General features: G+C 38.7%; 1 protein-coding gene across 2 annotated transcripts in view; it reads right to left on the bottom strand.

Moving 5' to 3' along the window:
• Positions 1-948: 948 nt before the first annotated feature.
• Positions 949-22206, bottom strand: part of Ube2e3 (ubiquitin conjugating enzyme E2 E3) — a 59941-nt gene continuing 38683 nt past the window's right edge. For both annotated transcript variants that reach the window (XM_052723464.1, XM_052723463.1), the window contains exons 4-6: positions 8129-8261; positions 4264-4411; positions 949-1585 (exon numbers count right to left, since the gene is read on the bottom strand). In XM_052723464.1, the coding sequence (XP_052579424.1) occupies positions 1488-1585; positions 4264-4411; positions 8129-8261 (379 nt within the window). In that variant the 3' untranslated portion in view covers positions 949-1487. The remainder of the gene's footprint in view (positions 1586-4263; positions 4412-8128; positions 8262-22206) is intronic.

The following is a 22206-nucleotide window of genomic DNA, read 5'->3' as shown; positions in this document are numbered from 1 at the left end:
GTAGTCTATGTAACTATATGAGTCATTTTCCTGAAGAAATGTCTATGTGTACGTGTGTGCATGTGAGTGTGTGTGTGTTAGAGTGTGTGTGTATGTGGTGCTGAGGATGCCAAGGCAACCTCTACCACTGAGCTAACATTCCCCAGCCCAAAGCAATACTTGCTTTTATCCTAATAAATTTCCATAAATTTTATGATGTTACTGTATTACCATATTTAGAACCGGAAAAGACACTCACCACAGATAATTTATTCCAGGCACAGGGGAAAAAAATAGTACAGTTATATTGTTTACAATTCTCTTAAGAAAGCTTAATAATTACAAGCTAAATAGTATACTTAATAATTACAGTTAGAAGTCATTTAACCTCTAAATCCGTACAATTTAGTATGTCTTCAACTGAGAGTGCCACATCTGCACACTAACACACCTTCTATCTTCAGGAAAAAGAGGGCCTTTGAGCCTCTGGCTACACTTGCTGGCCATGTATCACAGTAACAATAATGCACCATAAAAATTCAAGATCAGGATTAAAGGGAAAAGCACCATAGAAAAGAAATCACAGAATAGCAATTATCTGACAATATTGCCCAACTTTGAATAGACATCACCAATTTGGAAACAAAATATTATGTAAGACATGGATAGAGTCCTGAATAACCCAGGACTTCATTTTCAACTCAAATACTACATCATCAATGTAGAATTCATGTTTTTTTTTCTTTTTTAAAGGCCAATGGTTTAAATCCAGCTTCACATTTAAGCCACTATATTCTCTCCTTAAAGGAAAAAACTCTACACACTTAAGATTTTTAAATGTTTTCAATTTAATAATTCATTCATTTGTACTAGTCCTTAATAATCCATCTTCATATCCACATCTTTATTTCATCAACAATCATCTCAGACACACCTTCTGACAAGACTTTCAACATTACGACAAGAAACTATGCCTTCAGGAGCATGTTTATTGTGTTTGAGATGATACATCAGTGCTCTCTGAGCTACAAAGGGTAAAAGGAAATCCTCTCATTACAAACTGACAAAGGTAAAAGGTAAAACATTTTCACAACAGCATGAACCACATACTCAGAAATAGATCTGGGCTTAATACAAATGACATAATTCCTAGCCATCTACAGCTACTTTTATAACTTCATACAGATAATGAATTAGGCTAAAATGCACTATAATATTTGGTAGACTTCAGGACCAGTATCCTTAGTACATCACAAAATACATTTTGATATCCCAAAGAAGCAAGACTTGCAAGTAGGCATTTTAAACGTAACTAATCTACAGCTACGAAGTTCTACTCTTTATAGCATTTACCTTTTGGGGGAGTCTCCCAGTCTCCAAAGGATAAAGGCAGAGAGTAGAATCAGTATAACATATACACAGAAGTCCGTATTGTAAAGGCTATAAAGATCCGCAGCACAGTGGGAAGAGGCCTTCTGCTCCTTCACACTGCATACAAATTATGAGAATTATGTTGCGTATCTCTTGGTCCACTGTCTGGCTATCCTGTCATGTTCTGCTCTGTTGGTCAAATACTGAGTGGCTATGCTTCCAACCAGAGGATCCGCTGGAAAAGTAAAAACGACATTAAGATATCATGTGTGCTTTACATGTACAGTTCTAACATGGCATTATATTGAAAGTTATATTTTGGCAGCATTTTAAATATGGAATGTTTTAATTTTTTCCAAAGAAAATAATATATTTTAAAATAATAAAATCATATATTTTTAATATTAAAAAAGCCCCCTTCACTAAAAAAGTCAATGGTAAATTAACAAGGATTTCTTAAGAGATGTATTTAACAAATATTTTCAACTTTATTGAGAATCATACTGACTACTGTATTCACATTATTTCTACTTGCGTCTCTGCCCAAACCACCCCCTCAAATTCAAGACCTTTTCCATTATCATTGTTACATATGTGTGCATCCTCCCCTCCTTTTAGGTCCACGTGCTTAAGGCAACCACTTAGGAATAGACAGCCTATCGGGATAGCCTCTAGAAAAGACAGTCTTCTTCCTGATTGTAACTCTTCAATTAGGGTAGGGACACACACACACACACACACAGTGACATGCCAATTGCTGATGTCACTGTGCAGGTCTTGCTTAGGCAACCTAAGATATTCTGTTGAGATATCAAGGATGCAGCATCCCGATCATGCTATTCTTGACATTTTATTCAACTATGAAAGTGTGGTAGATAGAAGCTGCATTTTTGTCTTGTTATGCATCTTAATGTAAGTTTTATATAAAGCTTCCATCTCATAATGCTATTCAGAATGAAATGTCCCCTGATGGTCATAGAGTTATGTCTCTAACTGTAAACATAAATCACTAAAAAACTGACCTGCCATTTCATTTTAAATATAATTTTGAAGTGAAAGTTGAATCTGAGATAAAAATTCTCAGCAAAGTATGTGCACATGGTACAGAAAGTGTTCCAAACAAAGCCAACACAGAACAGTAAAAGCTTTCCCTTCTAGACTCCAAAGACTCAGGATCCTCTCCCTGGCCAATAACTGCTAACACCTTTAAATTATTTTTCAGATATTCTATATATATCTTATATCTAGGACTTAATATTTGTTAAGTATGAATATATCTTTTTAAAGTCTCTCTATCTTGACATACTAGATCTTAAAGACTGTCTCCCTGTAAGCTCAGAATTATTTCATTTTTTAATAGCTATAGTCTCTTAGTGGACACACAGGTTATTTCTAATGGTCTGCTTAAACAAATGCACAATTAATTATCTCTTCTTCTCTTCCTTCTTGAACCCTCTCAAATCTAATAGCCAATCCTACACAGTAGTAACATGTGAAACTCTAATTCTAAACATGATTCTAACAAGTCTGTTACCCATGTTCAATTTCTTATGAGGCATTTCAGAAGTCATTAATTATACACTAATAACAATTGAGTTTATACAGTAACAATCTAGACTGATTGATGAGCGGTAACTACAATATCCATTACCACTCTATTTAATACAATTAGCTTTAATACAAAAAGGGAGAAACCTTCAGTTACTGGGTGAGTACAGTAAAGCACATGGCAACATGGAAGGAGGGAAAAGGAATCAAGAGACGCTGCTTAACTCTCACAGAAATGATCTGTACAGCCCCACAGTTTAGAAAGTAGAGGTTCCATAGCTGACAGTACAAAAATAATCACAGAGGGGCATGACACTGCTGTGGAATGTCACTTTAACTATGAAAAGGTATGTTACATTTGTTTATGCTGTGGAATATTACTTTATGTGAAGGGGTGTTACATTTGTTTCTGCTGCCTTTGTTATGGCTGCGAAGATGTCTTACTTTGTGCTGCATTTGTTTAATTAAATAAAAATGTGTGCTGTTTCATCTGCTTGCATAAGGTACCTGGATTGGTCTAATAAATAGCTGAAGAGCCAACAGCTAGGCAGTAGAGGGATAGGTGGGGCTGGTGGGCAGAAAGAATAAGTAGGTGGAGAAATCTGGAGGAGCGGGGACAGGACAAGACAGAAAGAGAGGACATGCCTAGGGTCAGCCAGCCAGGCAGCACCAGCCAGCAAGACACAAGAAGCAGTGGAGGGAGGGAGGGAGGGAGGGAGGGAGGGAGGGAGGGAGGGAGGGAGGGAGGGAGGGAAGGAAGGAAGGAAGGAAGGAAGGAAGGAAGGAAGAAAGGAAGAAAGGAACAAGGAAGGAAGGAAGGAAGGAAGGAAGGAAGGAAGGAAGGAAGGAAGGAAGGAAGGAAGAAAGAAAGAAAGAAAGAAAGAAAGAAAGAAAGAAAGAAAGAAAGAAAGAAAGAAAGAAAGAAAGGCAATAAACCCTGAGGCAAAACATAGATAAAGAGAAACATTAAAATAAGAGCTAAGGTAAGGCTAAGCATTCATAACTAATGATAAGTCTCTATGTCATGATTTGGAAGCTGGTTAGTGGCCTAAAAGAAAACCTGATACATGACAATAATAAACTAAATAAATATTAAGAAACTTTTGGCCCAGTTTCTAATTGAAATTACACTGATTTCTCAGAATTACTTTTGGTTTTTTTGAGAGAGGGTCTCACCAGATAGCCCCAGCTAACTCAGAAGTCTTTATGAAGTAGTCAGCCTCAGACTCACTATTCTGCTCACTCAATCTCCATGCCTATTCCTCAAAAAAATATCTTATGCTGATCTTCCTAATAATAATACTTACTTCTTGATCAACATTAAATTAAGAAGCCTTATTTGTAGATTTATAAAGATTTGCTTACCAGGATTGCAGTCTGTCAAAAGGGAACAAATAGAGAGCAAAACTTTTGAAATAGTCAAAGCAGGACTCCAGTTGTCTTTTAGAATATCCAGGCAGATGACTCCCTGACTGTTGATGTTGCAGTGATAGATTCTGGTGCGGAAGGTAACCTATACATGGTCACAGCAGAAACAGGAAGAAAAAGGTGGTGTCACAATTCATCTCAGCAGGAACACCTCAGATGATGCTGACAACAAATTATTAACAAGTAATACTCATAGGTTGGGTGTAACAACAAGTTAAATAGTTTTAACTGACTTGGTTAAAAATATTGTTTGTTTTGTCTTGTTTTGACTTAGTATAGAAAGAACTGTATTTGGCTTAGGTTTTGTTAAAGTTGTTTTGGTTTTTGCTGCTGCTGCTGTTTTGTTTTTGACATGAGGTCTCTAGATATATAGCTTTGGCTAGCCTGAACTTGCTTTGCAGACCAGGCTGGTTTCAAACTTACAGCAATCCTCCTGCCTCTGTAGTGCATGCCTATAACCCCAGTACTCAGGAAACAGAGCAGGAGGGATCAGGTATGTGTGGGGGAGGATGTGACAGCTGCTAGACAACTTCCATTTCCACTAATGGTGCTAAGAAAAGCATAATTGTAAATATAATTCTTCACATACAAATATATTCTGTTAACTTTCTCCCCTTATTTTTTCTAGTTTGTTAAAACCAATTTCCAATATGAAAAACTAGGCATGTTGAAGTATCACTATTTATAAAAATAGACATAAAGTTTACTAAGGCTTTGTTATACAGAAAACAACAAAATAAAAATTCAACAGTCAGTAATAAGCTGACATTAAATATATATATCATTCTCATGAGAATCCAATGTATGCCACTATAACATAAGGGTTCTGACCTTTTATTTGACTTAGAAAGGTAGGCCTGCATACCTAAACAGCTTTCAAAGATAACTTCTAGGATCTTAGATTCTAATGGGCCACACTGTAAAACACTCAAACACAGTCTAATCTGGAGTGTGTCCAGGTGGTTAAAGGACCAACTTGCCAGAAAATGCTGTACATTTAAACAATAAAGTATTACTCAGCTGTTAAAAAAAAAATGACATCATGAAATTTGCAGGCAACTGGATGCAACTAGAAAAATAAGAGCCTGAAGTGAGATAATAACCCAGACTGAGAAAGACAAATAACTTATAAGTGGATATTAGCTGTTAAGTAAACGATTATCAAGCTACAATCTATAGACCAGAAAGGTTAGGTAAAGGGCTCCAGGGGAATGACACATGGACCTCCCTGGGAAGGGGAAATAGAATACATTTTACAAGTGGACTGAGGGTAGGTGGAGATGGGAGCAGGAGGGATCAAACAGTGGTGTGTGTGTGAGTGTGAAGAGAGAGACAAGTGGAGGACTCCTAGTAATGGAGGAAATGAGGTCTTTGTAGCTAGGCAAGTCTTCGAGTGGTGGGACTGGGCTGCCAAGAAGATCCTGTGATCCTGTGGAGATCCCTAAACAACCCAGGCTGATGCAAGGACACAGGGTTGCTCTCCAAAAAGTGACGGTGAAGGGGGAATGGACCACTGCTGAGGATAACATCCACGTAACTCATCGAATGGACAGAGGATGAACTGGTACCTGCATGAAGCCTTCATCCCTACATTCTAGTCTCTTTGCTAAGAGAAGATAATCTGTAGACTACAGAAAGAGAAACCTGGACACCAAGCCAGCCACAAAACCCTCCACCTATACAATCTGTCCTGTCTGCTAGATGTGCTGGGGAAATGGTAGCGCAGAACATGTGGGAGTGGTCAAATAATGTTTGGTTTAACTTGAAGCCCATGCCAGGAGAGGGAACCTATGCCCTACACTGCCTGAATGGCCAGGAACTGGAGACTGTATAGCCCAGAAACCTAGGGTTGAACAAAACATGACTGGCAAAAAACCCTATTGGAGTTGTCCATTAGGTCCCTCCCCTTGGAGATCAGGGAATCCCATGGAAGGGGGAGGGGTGTGTGTGGGAGTCAGAGGATATAGCGGACACCAGACAAGCATGGCCCTCTGAATCAACTAAACAGAGCTCATACGGGCTCACAGAGACTGAAGTGGAAAGCATGGGGCCTGCATGGTTCTGAAACAGGTCCTCTGTATATAAGGTAGGACTGTTAGCTCGGTGTTTTTGTGGGAGTCTTAACACTGGAAGCAGGGGTGTCTGACTCTTGCCTGTTCTTGAGACTCTTTCCTATTGGGTTGCCTTGTCCAGCCTCAATATGAGGGCTTTTACCTTACCTTACTGCATCTTGTTTTGTCCTGTTTGCTGTCTTCTCTTGGGGGGCCTGCTCTTTTCTGAAGAGGAAACTGGAGAGGGAGGGGATATGGGGGAGGAGAGGTGGAGGGAAGGGGGCTGGGAGGAGCAGAGTGAGAGAAAGCTGTGGTGGGGATGTAGTGTATGAGAGAAGATTCTTTTCTCTTCAATAAGAAAGGAAGGGAGGGAGGAGAAGGAATGGAGGGAGAAGGAATGGAGGGAGGGATCACTCTGTTTTTAATTTGAGGTACACACCACTAGGTGGGACTCTTTTGCAATGTATTAGAGAATACTTCCCAGAAAATGTCCTTTCTAAAAATCAAGTAAGTCTTTACAGACACAGACAGACTGACAGACCGACAGACACATACAGACACAGACACAGACACACACACGCACACACACACACACACAGACCGACAGACACACACACACACAGACACAGACACAGACAGACAGACAGACAGACACACACACACAGACACAGACAGACAGACAGACAGACACACACACACACACACACACACACACACACACACACACACACACACACGGGGAGGAAGGGAGGGAGAGAAAGACTAGAGAATAGATAGGATGGATGGATAGATGAAGACAAACAGATACACACATACACACATATACTGAAAACGTATTTAAATAAAGAGTTTTAAGATTTAAAAAGAAAAGCATTTCACACACAAAAAAATCATACAAAAATTAGAAACTTTCTTGGCTTTTTCTTCTATTTATTTATTTAATTTTATTTTATTACTTGTTTTATATGCCTGTTTATATCCCAAGGAGAAAGAGAAAGGGTGTGTATTTGGGTTGGTAGGGAAGTAGGGCAGATCTGGGAGAAGCTGGGGGAGGGGAAACCATAATTGGAATGTATTATATTAAAATTTTTTATGCAATTAAAAAAAAAGGAAAAGCACTTTACTAGTTGGGGGCCATGGTCCTGTCAACCTTCCTGGCACACTGGATTCCTCTATAACAAACTCAGCTACAAAGGCTAAGCTCCAGGGTTTTTACTTGAGTACTTTATAATGAGAAGTCAGAGGAAGAAGTCTTTGAAGTGAAGTATCATGTTTTCTGTTTGTTACCCAGCTGGACACTCAGTTTAAATGAATTAAGGAAAAGGCAGAAATGAGCCTGTCACTATTTTATTACACTCACAGAAGGCACAAAACGAGCGTGTATTAGTTTTTCCTTTTTTTGTTAGTTTTCTAATTTTTACTTATCTATAAATAAAGACAAAATCCTTATTATTAGCCTATTTCTGAAAGCTGTCAATAAGGTTTATTTCACAGAGGGAATTTTGCATAAGATCACATTTATGCTTTATTCAATGAATAATTTTATTTAGTATTAACAAATTATGTTTAATATAAAATTATTTTTAGAAGGCAGAAGTCAGTAACTTTTTGGTTTCAAAATAATAGGTTCTGAGTTTCCATATTAATTTATGAACAATAAAATAAAAATTATTACATCAATATACATATAAATTCTAGAATACCTGGGTTTGGGAGAAGGACAATTAATCAATGTATATCGAGGTTCTTACCTTTGGTGGCTTAAATGGATAATCTGAAGAAAATGTGATATCCAGAAAAAAAACACCACCTTCATATACAGAACCTGGTGGACCAAGTATAGTTGACCTCCATTCATAAATGTTATCTCCTTTAGGCCCAGCACTATTTAAAAGAAATAAAAAAATCAATATACATATCTATAATCACCTATATAAACACCTATATACATACTTATAAAAATTTAGGTTAATATCTTAAGATGAATGAAAAATTAAAATTAAATAAACAATCTAAAGCAAATGTGCTCATGCACACATGCATAAATTTTGAAATATTGCAAATGAACAGAAAAAAATTACAACAAAAACACAAACACCATGTAACTTTACCCAATGCATGTGCTGCATCAACACTTATAGGTTGCTTACATTGTGATCCTTTCTATGTAAATACTTACATGTCCTCTTCCAAAAAATAATTTACAAATCAACAGTTACAACAGTTACAATTTCAGTAACTAAGTCAACCACAGTACTCTATAATCTGTATGATAAAATTGTCAACTAACTCAGTAATACACTTAATCCCGCCCCCCCCCCCCCCCCCAATACAAGATCCAGTCTTGGGGTCAAGAAAATCTTGTGTCCTATACTTTTAATACATTTCATGACAGGGTTTTATTATTTACACCCCAGGCTGGCCTAGAACTTGCAATGCTCTTGCCTTCCCAGCTGTAGTGCTGTAACTGCAGGCATAATCCATCATGTGCACTTCACCACATCCACTTACCCTCTATGCCTTAACTTTCCTTTAGCATGTGTCCTACCATTATTTAATTTCTAACTTTTATTTGACAGGATATAGTCCCCTAAAAAAAAAAAAGTGCAGCACCATTTGAGTTTGTGGTTCTCTAATAATGGACTCAAATAATACACTCCTAACAGAGAAGTGAGTAAGTGGTATGTCATTTGAGGGTCAAGACAGTTTGAAGCACTTGATATGGTGTCCTGTTCCTCACTTGGTGATGTTAAGCTTCAGCCATAGAAGATGCATTCCAAATTTCCTACTGCTTAGTTACTATCTTTTCCTGCAACCAATAATGTATTCTTTGGTCAGATTACAACCATGCAAATAACCTACTCTTCATTCAAATTTCTTCTCTACATTTAACACTCATTTGGAATCCTCTGAACTTGACTATGACACAGGCATAATCATGATTTTCAACTCCAGTTCTTCCTCCACATTTAACAGCTGTCTTGAGCCCCCTTTTGCCCCATGTGTTTATATAAATGTTATGCTAGTGATATAGTCTCACAAATTACTATTTCTTTCCAATGCTTTACAATTTACTACTGCTTTTAATTATTTTGCTACTTGAACCATCCTAGATTTGCCCAGTGGGAGAGCCCACAACACAGCTCCAACATGCTTCTAACATTCTGGCATTGTTTTAGAGTACATTCTTCCTTTCTGGCATGAAAAGATGCTCTACTGTTCCAGCCCTGGAATCAGCTTCAGGAACTCTGGGTCCTTGTAGGGGGATGTTAAGAAACCAAGACTTGAATTCTACTGAACCACATTAACGTTTTAATGCAAAGTGCTCAACATCAGTATCATTTATGAAATAAAAATGTAATGGTTCAATATAATCTAAATTCACAATTTGTGGTTAGCAAAGCAATTCTATGATTCCTGTAAACATTTTTCAAGCACACCTCACAAATTGTCATTTTCCTCTATTTGTTTAAATTTTCACTTTTATCTTTAATCATGTGTATATGGGGGTGGGGTGGGCAGGGAGGACATGTGCACATGAGTGAAGGGGCACACAGAGTCTAGGAGACAGTTTCAGATCCTCTGGAGCTTCAGGCCACCTGATATGAGTGCTGGGAATCAAATTCAGGTCCTTCTGCAAAGGCAGCACACGTCCTTAATGGCTGAGACATGTCTCCGACCCATTTTCCTCTAGGTTTTTACATCACAAATTATCCTGGCTTTCTAAATGTTAAGTATGCATATGCTTTTGTTCTTTTAAACAGTCCATCAATTTAGAGATGATCTGGAGGTTCTCCTTAAATAGTAAGTGTGAAATAGTACTGCAACCATATTAATAATAGGGCCATCAGTTTAACTGCAGGTTATGAATCTGCAAAACTGACACTGCAAAACTAGAAAACTTCAGAAGACAAAATCTCAACAAATGCTATTCTATATATCCTACAAATGTTTTCTATTTACTTCTTTAATTTCACTGTGGCTACTTCTGCTATCCTGACAGACTTTGCAAATACTTAACTTGTATAAGTATCCAAATATATAAGAACCAACTTCCAAATAACTATATTGCCTCAGAACACTTATATTTCAGATGACTGAGCAGAAGGTAAGTTGAAGTCAATGAATTTTAATGGACCGAAGAATTGTAGACTGAAAAGATGGTGCTTTGGACAAATCCACTAACCCTTGAGGAAATCAAGATGGAGAAGATGAGGAATCTATCTCAAATCCTGTTATGTGGAGGAAAACTGAGATACCCACTGTGAAACTGAATTCTTGATTCTAAAGTTTGCTTTTTTCCCTTCTTATGCTGCATGAAAAGGGGCTCACTTAACCCTGTTACAGAAGGACATTAAACGGAACAGAAGCACCCGGCCTAAGGGGTCTATTTTCATTTCCCTTAAGGTAGCAGTTAGGACAGAGAGGTTGGGGCAGACCCACCAAGAGGTGTGGAAAAAAGGAGCTTCAGGACTCAGTCCCTTAATTCAAAGCATTTCACAGGCTAGCAGCAGACCTGCCATTGAGGCCTCATAGCTGGAGGAAGGGGGATAATTGGTAATAATGGCCAAGCACTTCCTGTATCGTTCCTGACCGATCTCCATTCTTTTTTTCTGTCCCATACACAGGGCAGAACTTCACAACCTTCCACTTTGCCTTTCACCGTCTCAGTTCCCTCTCAGGTGAACACCACCCATAAGAATCCAGCAATGCCATCTCTCCAAACTTGATTAAGAAACAAACCTCTGCTGCAAATAGATCCATATCTATCACCGTGCACAAAACTTAAGTCCAAGTGGATCAAGGACCTCAACATAAATCCAGCTACTCTGAACCTGCTAGAAGAGAAAGTAGGAAGTAGTCTTGAACGCATTGGCATAGGAGACTACTTCCTAAATAGAACACCAGTAGCACAGACTCTGAGACAAACAATCAATCAATGGGACCTCTTGAAACTGAGAAGCTTTTGTAGAGCAAAGGATACGGTCAACAAGGCAAAGCGACAGCCTACAGAATGGGAAAAGATCTTCACCAACCCCACATCTGACAGAGGTCTGATATCCAGAATATATAAGGAACTCAAGAAATTAGACATCAAAATGCCCAACAGTCCAATTAAGAAATGGGCTATAGAACTAAACAGAGAATTCTCAACAGAGGAAACTCAAATGGCCGAAAGACATTTAAGGAATTGCTCAACATCCCTAATCATCAGGGAAATGCAAATCAAAACAACTCTGAGATACCACCTTACGCCTGTCAGAATGGCTAAGATCAAAAACACTGAAGACACCTTATGCTGGAGAGGATGTGGAGCTAGGGGAACTCTCCTCCACTGCTGGTGGGAATGCAAGCTTGTACAACCACTTTGGAAATCAATATGGCTCTTTCTTAGAAAATTGGGAATCCATCTCCCCCAAGATCCAGCTATACCACTCTTGGGCATATACCCAAGGAATGCTCAACCACACCATAAGAGCACTTGTTCAGCTATGTTCATATCAGCATTGTTTGTAATAGCCAGAACATGGAAACAACTTAGATGCCCTTCAACTAAAGAATGGATAAACAAAATGTGGTACATATACACAATGGAATACTACTCAGCAGAGAAAAACAATGACATCATGAGGTTTGCAGACAAATGGATGGATCTAGAAAAAAATCATCCTGAGTGAGGTAACCCAGACTCAGAAAGACAAACATGGTAGGTACTCACTCATTGCAGGATACTAGACATGAAACAAGGATGAATTGTCTGCTACTCACATCACCAGGGAGGCTACCTGGAAAACAGGACCCCAAGAAAGACACAGGGATCGCCCAATGACAGAGAAATGGAATGAGATCTACATGAACAGCCTGGACATGAGTGGGGGTAATGAAAGGCGAGGGTCGAGGGAAAGAGAGCTTGGGGGAGCGGGAGATCCCAGCTGGATCAACAACAGAGAGGGAGAACAAGGAATAGGAGACCACGGTAAATGAAGACCACATGAGAATAGGAAGAAGCAAAGTGCTAGAGAGGCCCACAGAAATCCACAAAGATACCCCCACAACAGACTGCTGGCAATGGTCGAGAGACAGCCCGAACTGACCTACTCTGGTGATGGGATGGCCAAACACCCTAATTGTTGTGCTAGAAACCTCATCCAACTACTGAGGGATCTGGATGCAGAGATCCATGACTAGGCCCTGGGTGGATCTCTGGGAGTCCAATTAGCAAGAATGAGGAGGGTTTATATGAGCGAGAATTGTTGAGACCAAGGTTGGATAAAGCACAGGGACAAATAGCCAAATGAATGGAAACACATGAACTATGAACCAATGGCTGAGGGGTCCCCACTGGATCAGGCCCTCCGAATGGGTGAAACAGTTGATTGGCTTGATCAACCGTCAAGGCATCCAGGCAGTGGGACCAGATCTTGTGCTCATTGCATGAGTTGGCTGTTTGAAACCTGGGGCCTATGCAGGATTGTTTGGCTCGGCCTGGGAGGAGGGGACTAGACCTACCTGGACTGAGTCTACCAGGTTGACCTCAGCCTGTGGGGAAGGCTTTGCCCTGGAGGAGATGGGAATGGGGGGGGGGGGGGGTTAGGGGAAAGGTGAGGGGGACGGGAGGGGGGAGAACAAGGGAATCCGTGGCTGATATGTAGAACTGAATTGTATTGCAAAATAAATTAAAAAAAAAAAAAAAGAAACAAACTTCTGTTCACTAAACTTTCCGACTTTCACCTCAAACTGCTGTTCCTTTAATAGAAAAACTTCCTTCAAAGTTTTGCCTTTACCAGTTGTCTTCAATTTCTCTCCTTCTGTTTTTAAGAATTTCAAATAGAGTGCCTTTCCTCATTTTTCTATAGAAACAACTCTTATCTAAGGTCAACAATGACATCACTGATGGACTCAGTGGTTATTTCTCATGCATCAATTAACTACATTTTAAAAGCAGTTAAGTCAACTCAAAAGAAAAGAAAACCCAAGAAAGCAGAGGAAGGGGAATGAACAAAATGAAGTATGTATGAAAATCCCATATGGAAAAGCTGTTGATAATTTCTTTAAAAAGTGAAGTATTAATAAAGTAAGTGGCTTGAGTGAAGACTCATCAGTTGAGAGCAGCGGCTGCTCTGCTGAGGACCCAGGATCAGTTCCCATGAGAACCCACATGATGACACATAACCATTTGTAACTCCAGTTTCACAAGTGTCAATGCTCTCTTCGGGCCCCAGCAGGCACTGTATGCACACAGTGCATAGACATACATGCAAGAAAAACACTTGCTCATCAAGCAAAAATAAGTGTTTAAAAAAATAAACCATGAAACTAATAAAATAGATACTGTTCACATCAAATTCATAGGGAGACTAGTGTCAAAATAGCAATTCTTCTAATTCATCTATGTACCAATGCTGCCCCCCTCCGCCCCTGCCAAAAAAAGAAATCAAATCAAATTATTCTGTGAATATCAACAAATTGATTCTAAACCTTACTTAGAGAAGAACCTGGAATGTTTATTTACTCAGGAAGGCGGGAACAAAGAAGAAGGACATTACCCGACTTGAAGCCTTACAGCATGACTACAAAGAGCCAGAAAGGGCATCAGTGTGTGCAGTGAAAAAGAAGAGAACAAGAAACCCAGAGAGTCTCCTAACCTTAGTTATCTTCCTAGGGGCAAAGACGCAAAGGGATGCTGGAGTCAACACGGCCTTTCAACAAACGATACAGAACTACTTACTTCAGGAGAGCAAAATGATAGAGGCAATGCCCAATGTCAAGAGTTCTCGCTGTCTAGGGCTGTGGATGGTTTACTTTGGAACACTTGGGCAGTTTCTTACTAAGCACATCTTTCCATATGATCCAGCAATCACATTTGCTTCTACTTAACCAGGAAACTGGAAACTCAACACAAAAACCTGTGCAAAGCCAGTATATTCAGAATCGTCTAAACTGGAAAGCAACCAAGATGACCTCAGTGGATTAATAGATGTAGAAGCTGCTACATATAGATGATGAAATCCTACTCAGTGCAAAAGAGCTATCCAGCCACAAAGACATAGATGTGCCTTAAATCCACAATACTTGGTCAGAGAAGACAATTTGAAAATCTATATACTGCCACACACTGCAAGATTCCAAGCATACATCCTGAAACAAGCAAAACTATGGAGGAAATAAAAAGGTCAGAAGGTGCCAGAGGGTAGACAGACACTGATTTGACAAGCAAGATGTATGTATCACTATATATTTGTCAAAATCCATAAAATATACAGCACCAAAAATGAGATGTTATGTAAACTAGGAACTTTATGTGGTAATGTATGCTCAAAGCAAGTTCATGTACTGTAATACACAACACCCACACCACTGTGATGGGGGTACCAATGAAGATACTAAGGAGAAAAGAGGCAAAGGAGTACGTGTAAATGCTGTAGTTTCTACCAAACTTTGCTATGAGTCTAAAATTGCTGTAAGAATAAAGAAAAACAAACTAATTCAAAAGACAAACTGTAGAACACATAAAAATTTGCATGCTAATGCAGTAAGTAGTAAATATTTTTCAAGTCTTGGTTTATAAAAAGGGTTTCTAAATTACAAACAGATGTACTCCAAAATTATGTCTCAAAACTAGGTATTTTGGACTCTGGAAGCATTCTAACCATAATACTATAAATGAAGCTTTCCACACCTGCCCATCAATATTAATATGAACCACTTTCCCCCATAATAGTAAATGAATAAATGCATGTAATTTTTTTAGTAAGTAACACTAGAAATCAATATTTATTGTGCTATCAGGGTAAGCATTTAAAACTACATTATCTACACTACTTCAGTTTAACCAGCATAGCTTCAAGTTCACAGAGTTGGCAGATAGGCACTTTGGCCTCTAAGCTTTCCTAACACAACTTTACAGTCCAGGACAAAACAGACAAAAAGATTCTAGTCACAAAGAATGAAAGGCCAAAAGAAAAGATTATTCTGGTTTAATGATTAGAAAATGAAAGACACAGGACATGATGTCAGAGTGACAGGTCGGCTGTGAACAGGAAGGGTCAATCAGTCTAAGAAAGGAAAGTCAAGAAAAGGGGACAGGAAGTTAGGGCAGACCAGCAAACATGTCATAGCAAGGATGAAATAAAGGAGGAGTTTCTTCTGTGACAGAAGAGACAAAGGAAGCAGGACAAAGACAATAAAGAAGGAACAGACCCTAGCCTAAGGGAGGGCACATCCTCTGCAACTATGAAGACCGGGTCTTGGAAGACTGGAAACCGAGATCTGAGTTATAGACAGGAAGGAAACATCTATAGCTATTAGCCAACCAGTAGAAAGGATTAATCAATGTTATTGTTAGTGTTGATATAATGTATGGAAAGAAAATACACTCTCACTGGTGACTGTTTCTAAAAGCACTCAGGCCATCTCCAGATTTTTTTTTGTTTGTTGGTTTTTTTATGTAAATTTTTTCTTTCCTTTTACATACCAACCCATTTTTTAAATTAAAATGTTTCTAGAAATAAGTTAGCATATATCCTAGCACTTTAGTCAATGCCTCAAAATAAGGCAACCCCTGTCTTTGCTTCCTAGGTGTTGAGATAATAGGAGTATGCCACACCAGGCTTTGTTTTTTTATGAGACTAGACCTTGACAGCAGCCTATGCTGGCCTCAAGCTCACAGTGATTGACCTCAGCTTTGGGACAGGACTATAATCAGGTGCTACCACTTCCAGCTTAATATGCTCCTGACTGTTCTTGATATCACCAAGATCCCGTTGGTGGCGTGTTAAAAATCAAGTTTCAACAAACATTTCAACTTCAGACTTACTTTTATCATAATGGTTATTTTATACTTTTGAATACTGCATTCATTTTCATGTGGAATGTGGCTTATTCTCAACTACCTTTCTACATCTTAAAAACCAGGTAAAATTTAGTAATAATTATAAATAGCTAAAAAAAAACAAAACGAAAAAACCAAGCACTTCACAGCATACTTCGGCCTTACTTAGGGTTTAGAATCACATAATTTGTACATGGCCCATAATTACACAGAAATACATTAGTAATGTGGAAATATACCTAGAGTCTGTACCATAACTGAAAAAATAATTTTACTTAGAAGATGTATAAGCTTCAAAATACATAACTGAACTTGTAGCTAATCCCCTGAAAAACAAGTTCAGAAAAGGAACATCATTAAAGGCTATCTCATCTACTCCCTGCAAATAAAAACTTCAAAAAAGTCCTATATATAATATATCAGAATTTGTATGTACCTGTCTTCAGAATTGGTTCATTTCATTTAAAAATGAATAATCCTGGAAATTAAACTGATGACTATTAATATCTATTACTATTAGTACTGCTAAAATAAGCAGTAACTTCTACACTGATACATGTTCCCACAAAGAGGCAATCACCGCAGCCTCTTAGCATGAGTACTCTCTCTGAAAGGAAAGGAAGAGATTAGAGAAAGGAACCCTTGAATTAGATGAACCTTTTAGGAACAAGTAAGAAGAGCAAAACAAGAAGTTCACCAAAAACCTTTCAGTCAGTTGCATACATTCCAGGGATTAGGATAAGGTTCAATAAATGAATGTGTATGCATTTAAGGAATAGTAAAAGTACAAACACTAGCATCTACGGCAGTACAAAACTACATAAAACCTAAATCTAAACATCCATAAAAAAGAAATACCACCTGTAATTCCCGCTAGCACTTTGCCTCCCTGAATCCAACAACTCGTGTGCCCTATCTCTCCTTCCCAAATTTATGACCTCCTCTTCAGGTACTACTAACATATGTACACCTACTCATACATAGATGTATATATTTAGCCTACTGTATCCACTTACTGTTGCTCATGTGTACATGTGTTCAGGATGAGCACTTGAAATTCAGGAGCCCATCCCTGGAGGAAACTGTTTCTCCCTCTCAGCAATCACTGACTGCCTATAGCTCTTTATCTAAGGACCGACCATGTGAAATTTCTCCTGTCCACAAAGGCATGTCAACTAGTATTGTCATTATGCCCGCCCTGCCCAGGGGCCATACTGTTGAGATTCATGGGTGTGTTTTCCATGTCATAGCTAAGGGACATAATCTCTCAGCAGGTGTCCTGGGCCCAATGGCTCTTACAGCCTCTCTACCCCTCTGCTGTGATTTTCCCTGAGCTTTACGTACAGGAGTTACACTACAGGTTACTAGTTGGGGCTGGGCACCCCATAATCGTTTATTTTCAACATTTGTAATGATTTGTGGATCCCTGTTACAGTCTCTCACTGCTGCACAAAGACAGGCGTTGATGAGGGGGCGAGAGCTAGAGCTACACTTACCTGTTGGTATAATGATACATATTTAGAATACAGTCACATATTATACTGGTTTAGGAAAACCATAGGTTCTCCTTTCAGGCCTGTAACTTCTCCACTCATGGGTAGTTGGTTGGTTTACTGTACCAGGCATGAATCCCCTCCTATTTAATGGGCTAGAATTCCAATTAGCTTTTGGTTATCCCCAAGATAAAACTGCCACTACTGCACCATTGTGGATATCTTGTCAATATAGTCATTGTTGTGTTTTGTAGGCTTTTCAACTGGGTAGGACTATCAACTGCTCTTTTCTCTTGGCAGCCTGCACAGCACCGACCCATATTAGGAGAACTGTCCTCAAGAAGGAGGCTACCAGGTCAATTCCAGATCAACAGCTCCTAGTCCTGTGTCTGACAGGAAAGTGTCTTCAGTAATAACGTCTTAGACTTCAAGCTCTGGATAGTAACACTGTGCAATAAAAACTACACATGTTGTTTGGCAAGACTTGTACCCCCAACTAACAATTTGAAGGGAAGATTTCCCATGTCTGGCGTTGGGGTATTTGTTGGATAGTGTTCAGCACTCTCAGCAAATTAAACCTATTCTGAGATTTCATCTTACTCTAGTCAGAACAGCTGAGATAAAGAATAACTGGCAGCCGGGCGGTGGTGGCGCATGCCTTTAATCCCAGCACTCGGGAGGCAGAGCCAGGCGGATCTCTGTGAGTTCGAGGCCAGCCTGGTCTCCAAAGCGAGTTCCAGGAAAGGCGCAAAGCTACACAGAGAAACCCTGTCTCGAAAAACCAAAAAAAAAAAAAAAAAAAAGAATAACTGGCAACAAATACTGGTGAGGATGCAGGGGAAGGGGCACCCGCACTCCCTGTTGGTAGGATGGAAAACTGGTACAGCCACTATGAAAATCAGTGTGGAAAAATCACAAAAAGCTAAAAAATCTATCTACCATATGACGCGGCCATCCCCCCCTTGGCATCTGCCCAAAGGACTCATTATCATACTCGAGCACTTGCTCAGCCATGTTTGTTGCTGTCTATTCACAAAAGATAGGAAGTGGAAATAACCAGAATTTCTTTCAGCTGAGGGGTGGATAATGAAAATATGGTAGACATGCAAAATGGAATTCTACTCAGCTATAAAGAAAAATGAAACCATCAAATTTTTAAGTAAGTTGAAGGGACTGAAAAGTACTACACTGAGTGAGGTAACCCAAACCCAGAAAGACAAATGCCACAGGTTCTCACTTGGAGATCTATCTCCAAATCCTTAGTACATAACCTGATAAATCTGAAGAAGCCAGGAAAGAAAGAGACCATAGTGAAGGAGGTGCTTAGGGCAGAAGTAGCTCTAGAAATGGGAATAGGAAACAGGTGCCACAAGAGGCAAAATGTGGGGAGGATTTAAAACTGAGGAGGAGTAGGAAGAGTAATAAAGGGAGAGATGAACAAAGGAGAGGTAAGTAATACCACGGATATTTGAAAAACCCATAGAAAACATTTTATAAGTTTGTTTTAAAATATATATTACAAACACACACACATACATTTAAATGGAGTTATGTGACATGGAGTGATGGTGCTCCCCCAAGAACCATGTACTATTCAATAAACTAAAGTTTTTAAAGAAAAAAATTCAAAGAGCATCACCTTCAAAAAAAAATATATAATTCATCTACACTCTAAGCCTGTATATGTAACTCTCTTCTGAAACATGTTCTTCAATTTCACTAACTACGACTTAATATACCGTCCTGTAGAAAGAGTAGACTCTCATCTAAGACCCATGGTAGGTACCATCTAACCACTGTGATGTCAGCACATGAGCACAGACCTTCTGGAACTATGAACCATCCTGCACCAGTGACATGTTTTACACAAATTACTGCAAAAAATGCTATGTAACATCCTGGCTCTTTTATAAATAACTGTGACACATGAAAAGTAGTTACGCTGCTTTGAAGCCTAGTCTTTTTTTTTTTTTTCCACATATCAAGAGTGAGGCATATAATATACACTGCTTTCCTCTTTCTTCCCGGCCCTGACAATGCAGTATAGTGGTTTACAGGAGGAAAATAGTATTTGTTTCATGGTGTTTTTTTCTTAAAAGGATTAGATTCATCATGTTTTACACACATGCACACACTCCATTTGCAAGATCATGTTTATGAGGAAATTAATATTGAGTTAGATGTACACATAAAGGACTGATGGATTTAAAAAGTATTTATAGCAAACCTTTCTTCTTGGGCCAGTATCAGTATAAAGTTTGCTGTGGGATGTCTTTCTGTATGCTGTGAGTATGTGTTGCTATGATTGGTAAATAAAGAAGCTGCTCTGGCCTGTGGCAAGTCAGGTTATAGCCAGGCAGGAAATCCGAGAGAGACAGGAAGAAGAAAGGCAGAGGTGAGGGAGTAAATAAAGAAGCTGCTCTGGCCTATGGCAAGTCAGGTTATAGCCAGGCAGGAAATCCGAGAGAGACAGGAAGAAGAAAGGCAGAGGTGAGGGAGAGGCCATTCTGAATAGCATGAATGATACAAAAGCCCCTGATTATAGCCTACCTGAGGATAAAGACCTGAAATAAACCCACACAAAACAAAGCAAAAATGTGACATGTATTACAAAGGAGAAGTTTGCCTTGCTGAGTGCCAGGGGCATATGAACTAGTTAAGAAAATCAGAAATGAGTGGACTGGTAGGAAGCAGTGGGTGGAAGGATACATGAGATCCACATGAGTTACCTGGCTGGTGAGCAGTAAAACCTGCACAAGACTGAGTGGCGTATGCAAATATGGTGGGGCAACAGGTAGGCAAAATGAACAGCAGAGCCTGGAAATCCGGACAATGTGGCAGAATCCATAAGAACATGAAAGCGTAGTAAGAGCTGAGCTTATGAGAAAGTAACCAGTATTCCTAATGGACCTGTGTTCAAGTAAGGAAGGATACTAACCTTTACCCTGAAGACAGGTATTAATCACCTTCATAACAAAGTATCTGAGATGGTTAACTTACAAAGAGAAAATTAATTTTGCATCAGCACAGAAAATATTCCAGAACTAAGTTTATTAATGGTGCTACTAATATTAGTCCTAACCTATTAATATTGGTCCCAACGTTCCTAATATTGGCTACCAGCTGGAAACAAATCCGGAATGCTAAGATTCACCAGTCCCAATCCTACCATGCCAGCTCCAGCAATTCTGACTTAAGGATCTGAGGTTACAGAAAAAGTTCATCAGGTGATAGGTATCGAGTGAAGCTATATGATTCAGCATTGAGGAAAGGATATCTGATATACATAATGACTGGGAAATGAACTAAATCAAAGTATTTTACTGCTCAGAAAAGATTAACCCAAGTTTTGCAAATGTTTCTTGACTGTACAGATAGATGTAACATGCCATGGTAACTTTTTGCCAAAACTCATTACATCTATGAACTGTGTATTTAGCAAGGTAATATTGGTCTATTAAGTCTCTGCCAGAGGCATGCCAGCTAACCTGGAAAACTTCCCTGTCGTCACCTCAAAAGCTTAGGACCTTTTCTTTAAACAGATCAAATGTGAAAATGTTCACAATGTTTTTGCTTACACAATAAATGAGTGATTTTGCATCTGCATTTGTCTTTAAAGCACAATGTTAGGACAATATTAGAGTCCTTACTTTTTCTGCTCTCATATATTCTGTTTTCTCTCTACTTATAAGTCCAAAACAGACTTAAAAGCATAAACACTAGGTAAAACTATTAGATTATACATGTAAGCACTTCAATTAAGGATCTTTAACAACTGATTTTAAATTCAAATATTTACAAATTCACACAATGGGGAAATATAGTTCAATCATGCACAATTAATTCTAAAACACAGACCAATATACACCAGATAATACATTAACTGATATGTTAGAAATATTTTAAATGGAACATAATGGAAACCTGTAACTCTGGAAGCATTGAGCACAATAGTATCAGAGTGAGGGGGTAATAATATTTAACATACAGGTTAAAATAAATTTATTTAAGTACTTCAGAAATATGTCATCATCTACAAGCACATAATAAAAAAGATTCGCTAAAAAAAAACCAAGAATACAATAGTGACATAAAAAGTTCTATTGGCACACTAGTGGAATTAGAGCAAAAAATGTTAAAACTGTAAAAGTGGTTATTACAGTAAGTTGAATATTTCTCAGTCCAAGGCCTTATAATGAACTCAGAGCCTCTTATTAATGAAAATCTGTACATTGTTCCAAAACTGTAATATGTAACGATACCAAGAATATAGAAGTACAGTAGCTCTTATATAATACTTGTGGGGTATAAAGTAATAGAACTCCTTAAGGACTCCTAGACACACGAATCAAGAGTCATTTGATCAAAGAACATCATTTTCAGAAAACTGTTCAACAATGATAAACCTACACCTTGTAGGTAAATGCAAAACAGAAATAGAAAAGTTCAAAATAACTTCAATGTCCAACAAAACAACAGTTACAACTGAATTGCCCAGCTTCTA

Source organism: Peromyscus californicus, unplaced genomic scaffold (assembly GCF_007827085.1).
Source record: "Peromyscus californicus insignis strain IS unplaced genomic scaffold, ASM782708v3 Scaffold_7__1_contigs__length_154581171, whole genome shotgun sequence".
Taxonomy (NCBI): domain Eukaryota; kingdom Metazoa; phylum Chordata; class Mammalia; order Rodentia; family Cricetidae; genus Peromyscus; species Peromyscus californicus.
The sequence above is the reverse complement of the archived record's forward strand: the minus strand, read 5'-3'. Positions and strand labels throughout refer to the sequence as shown.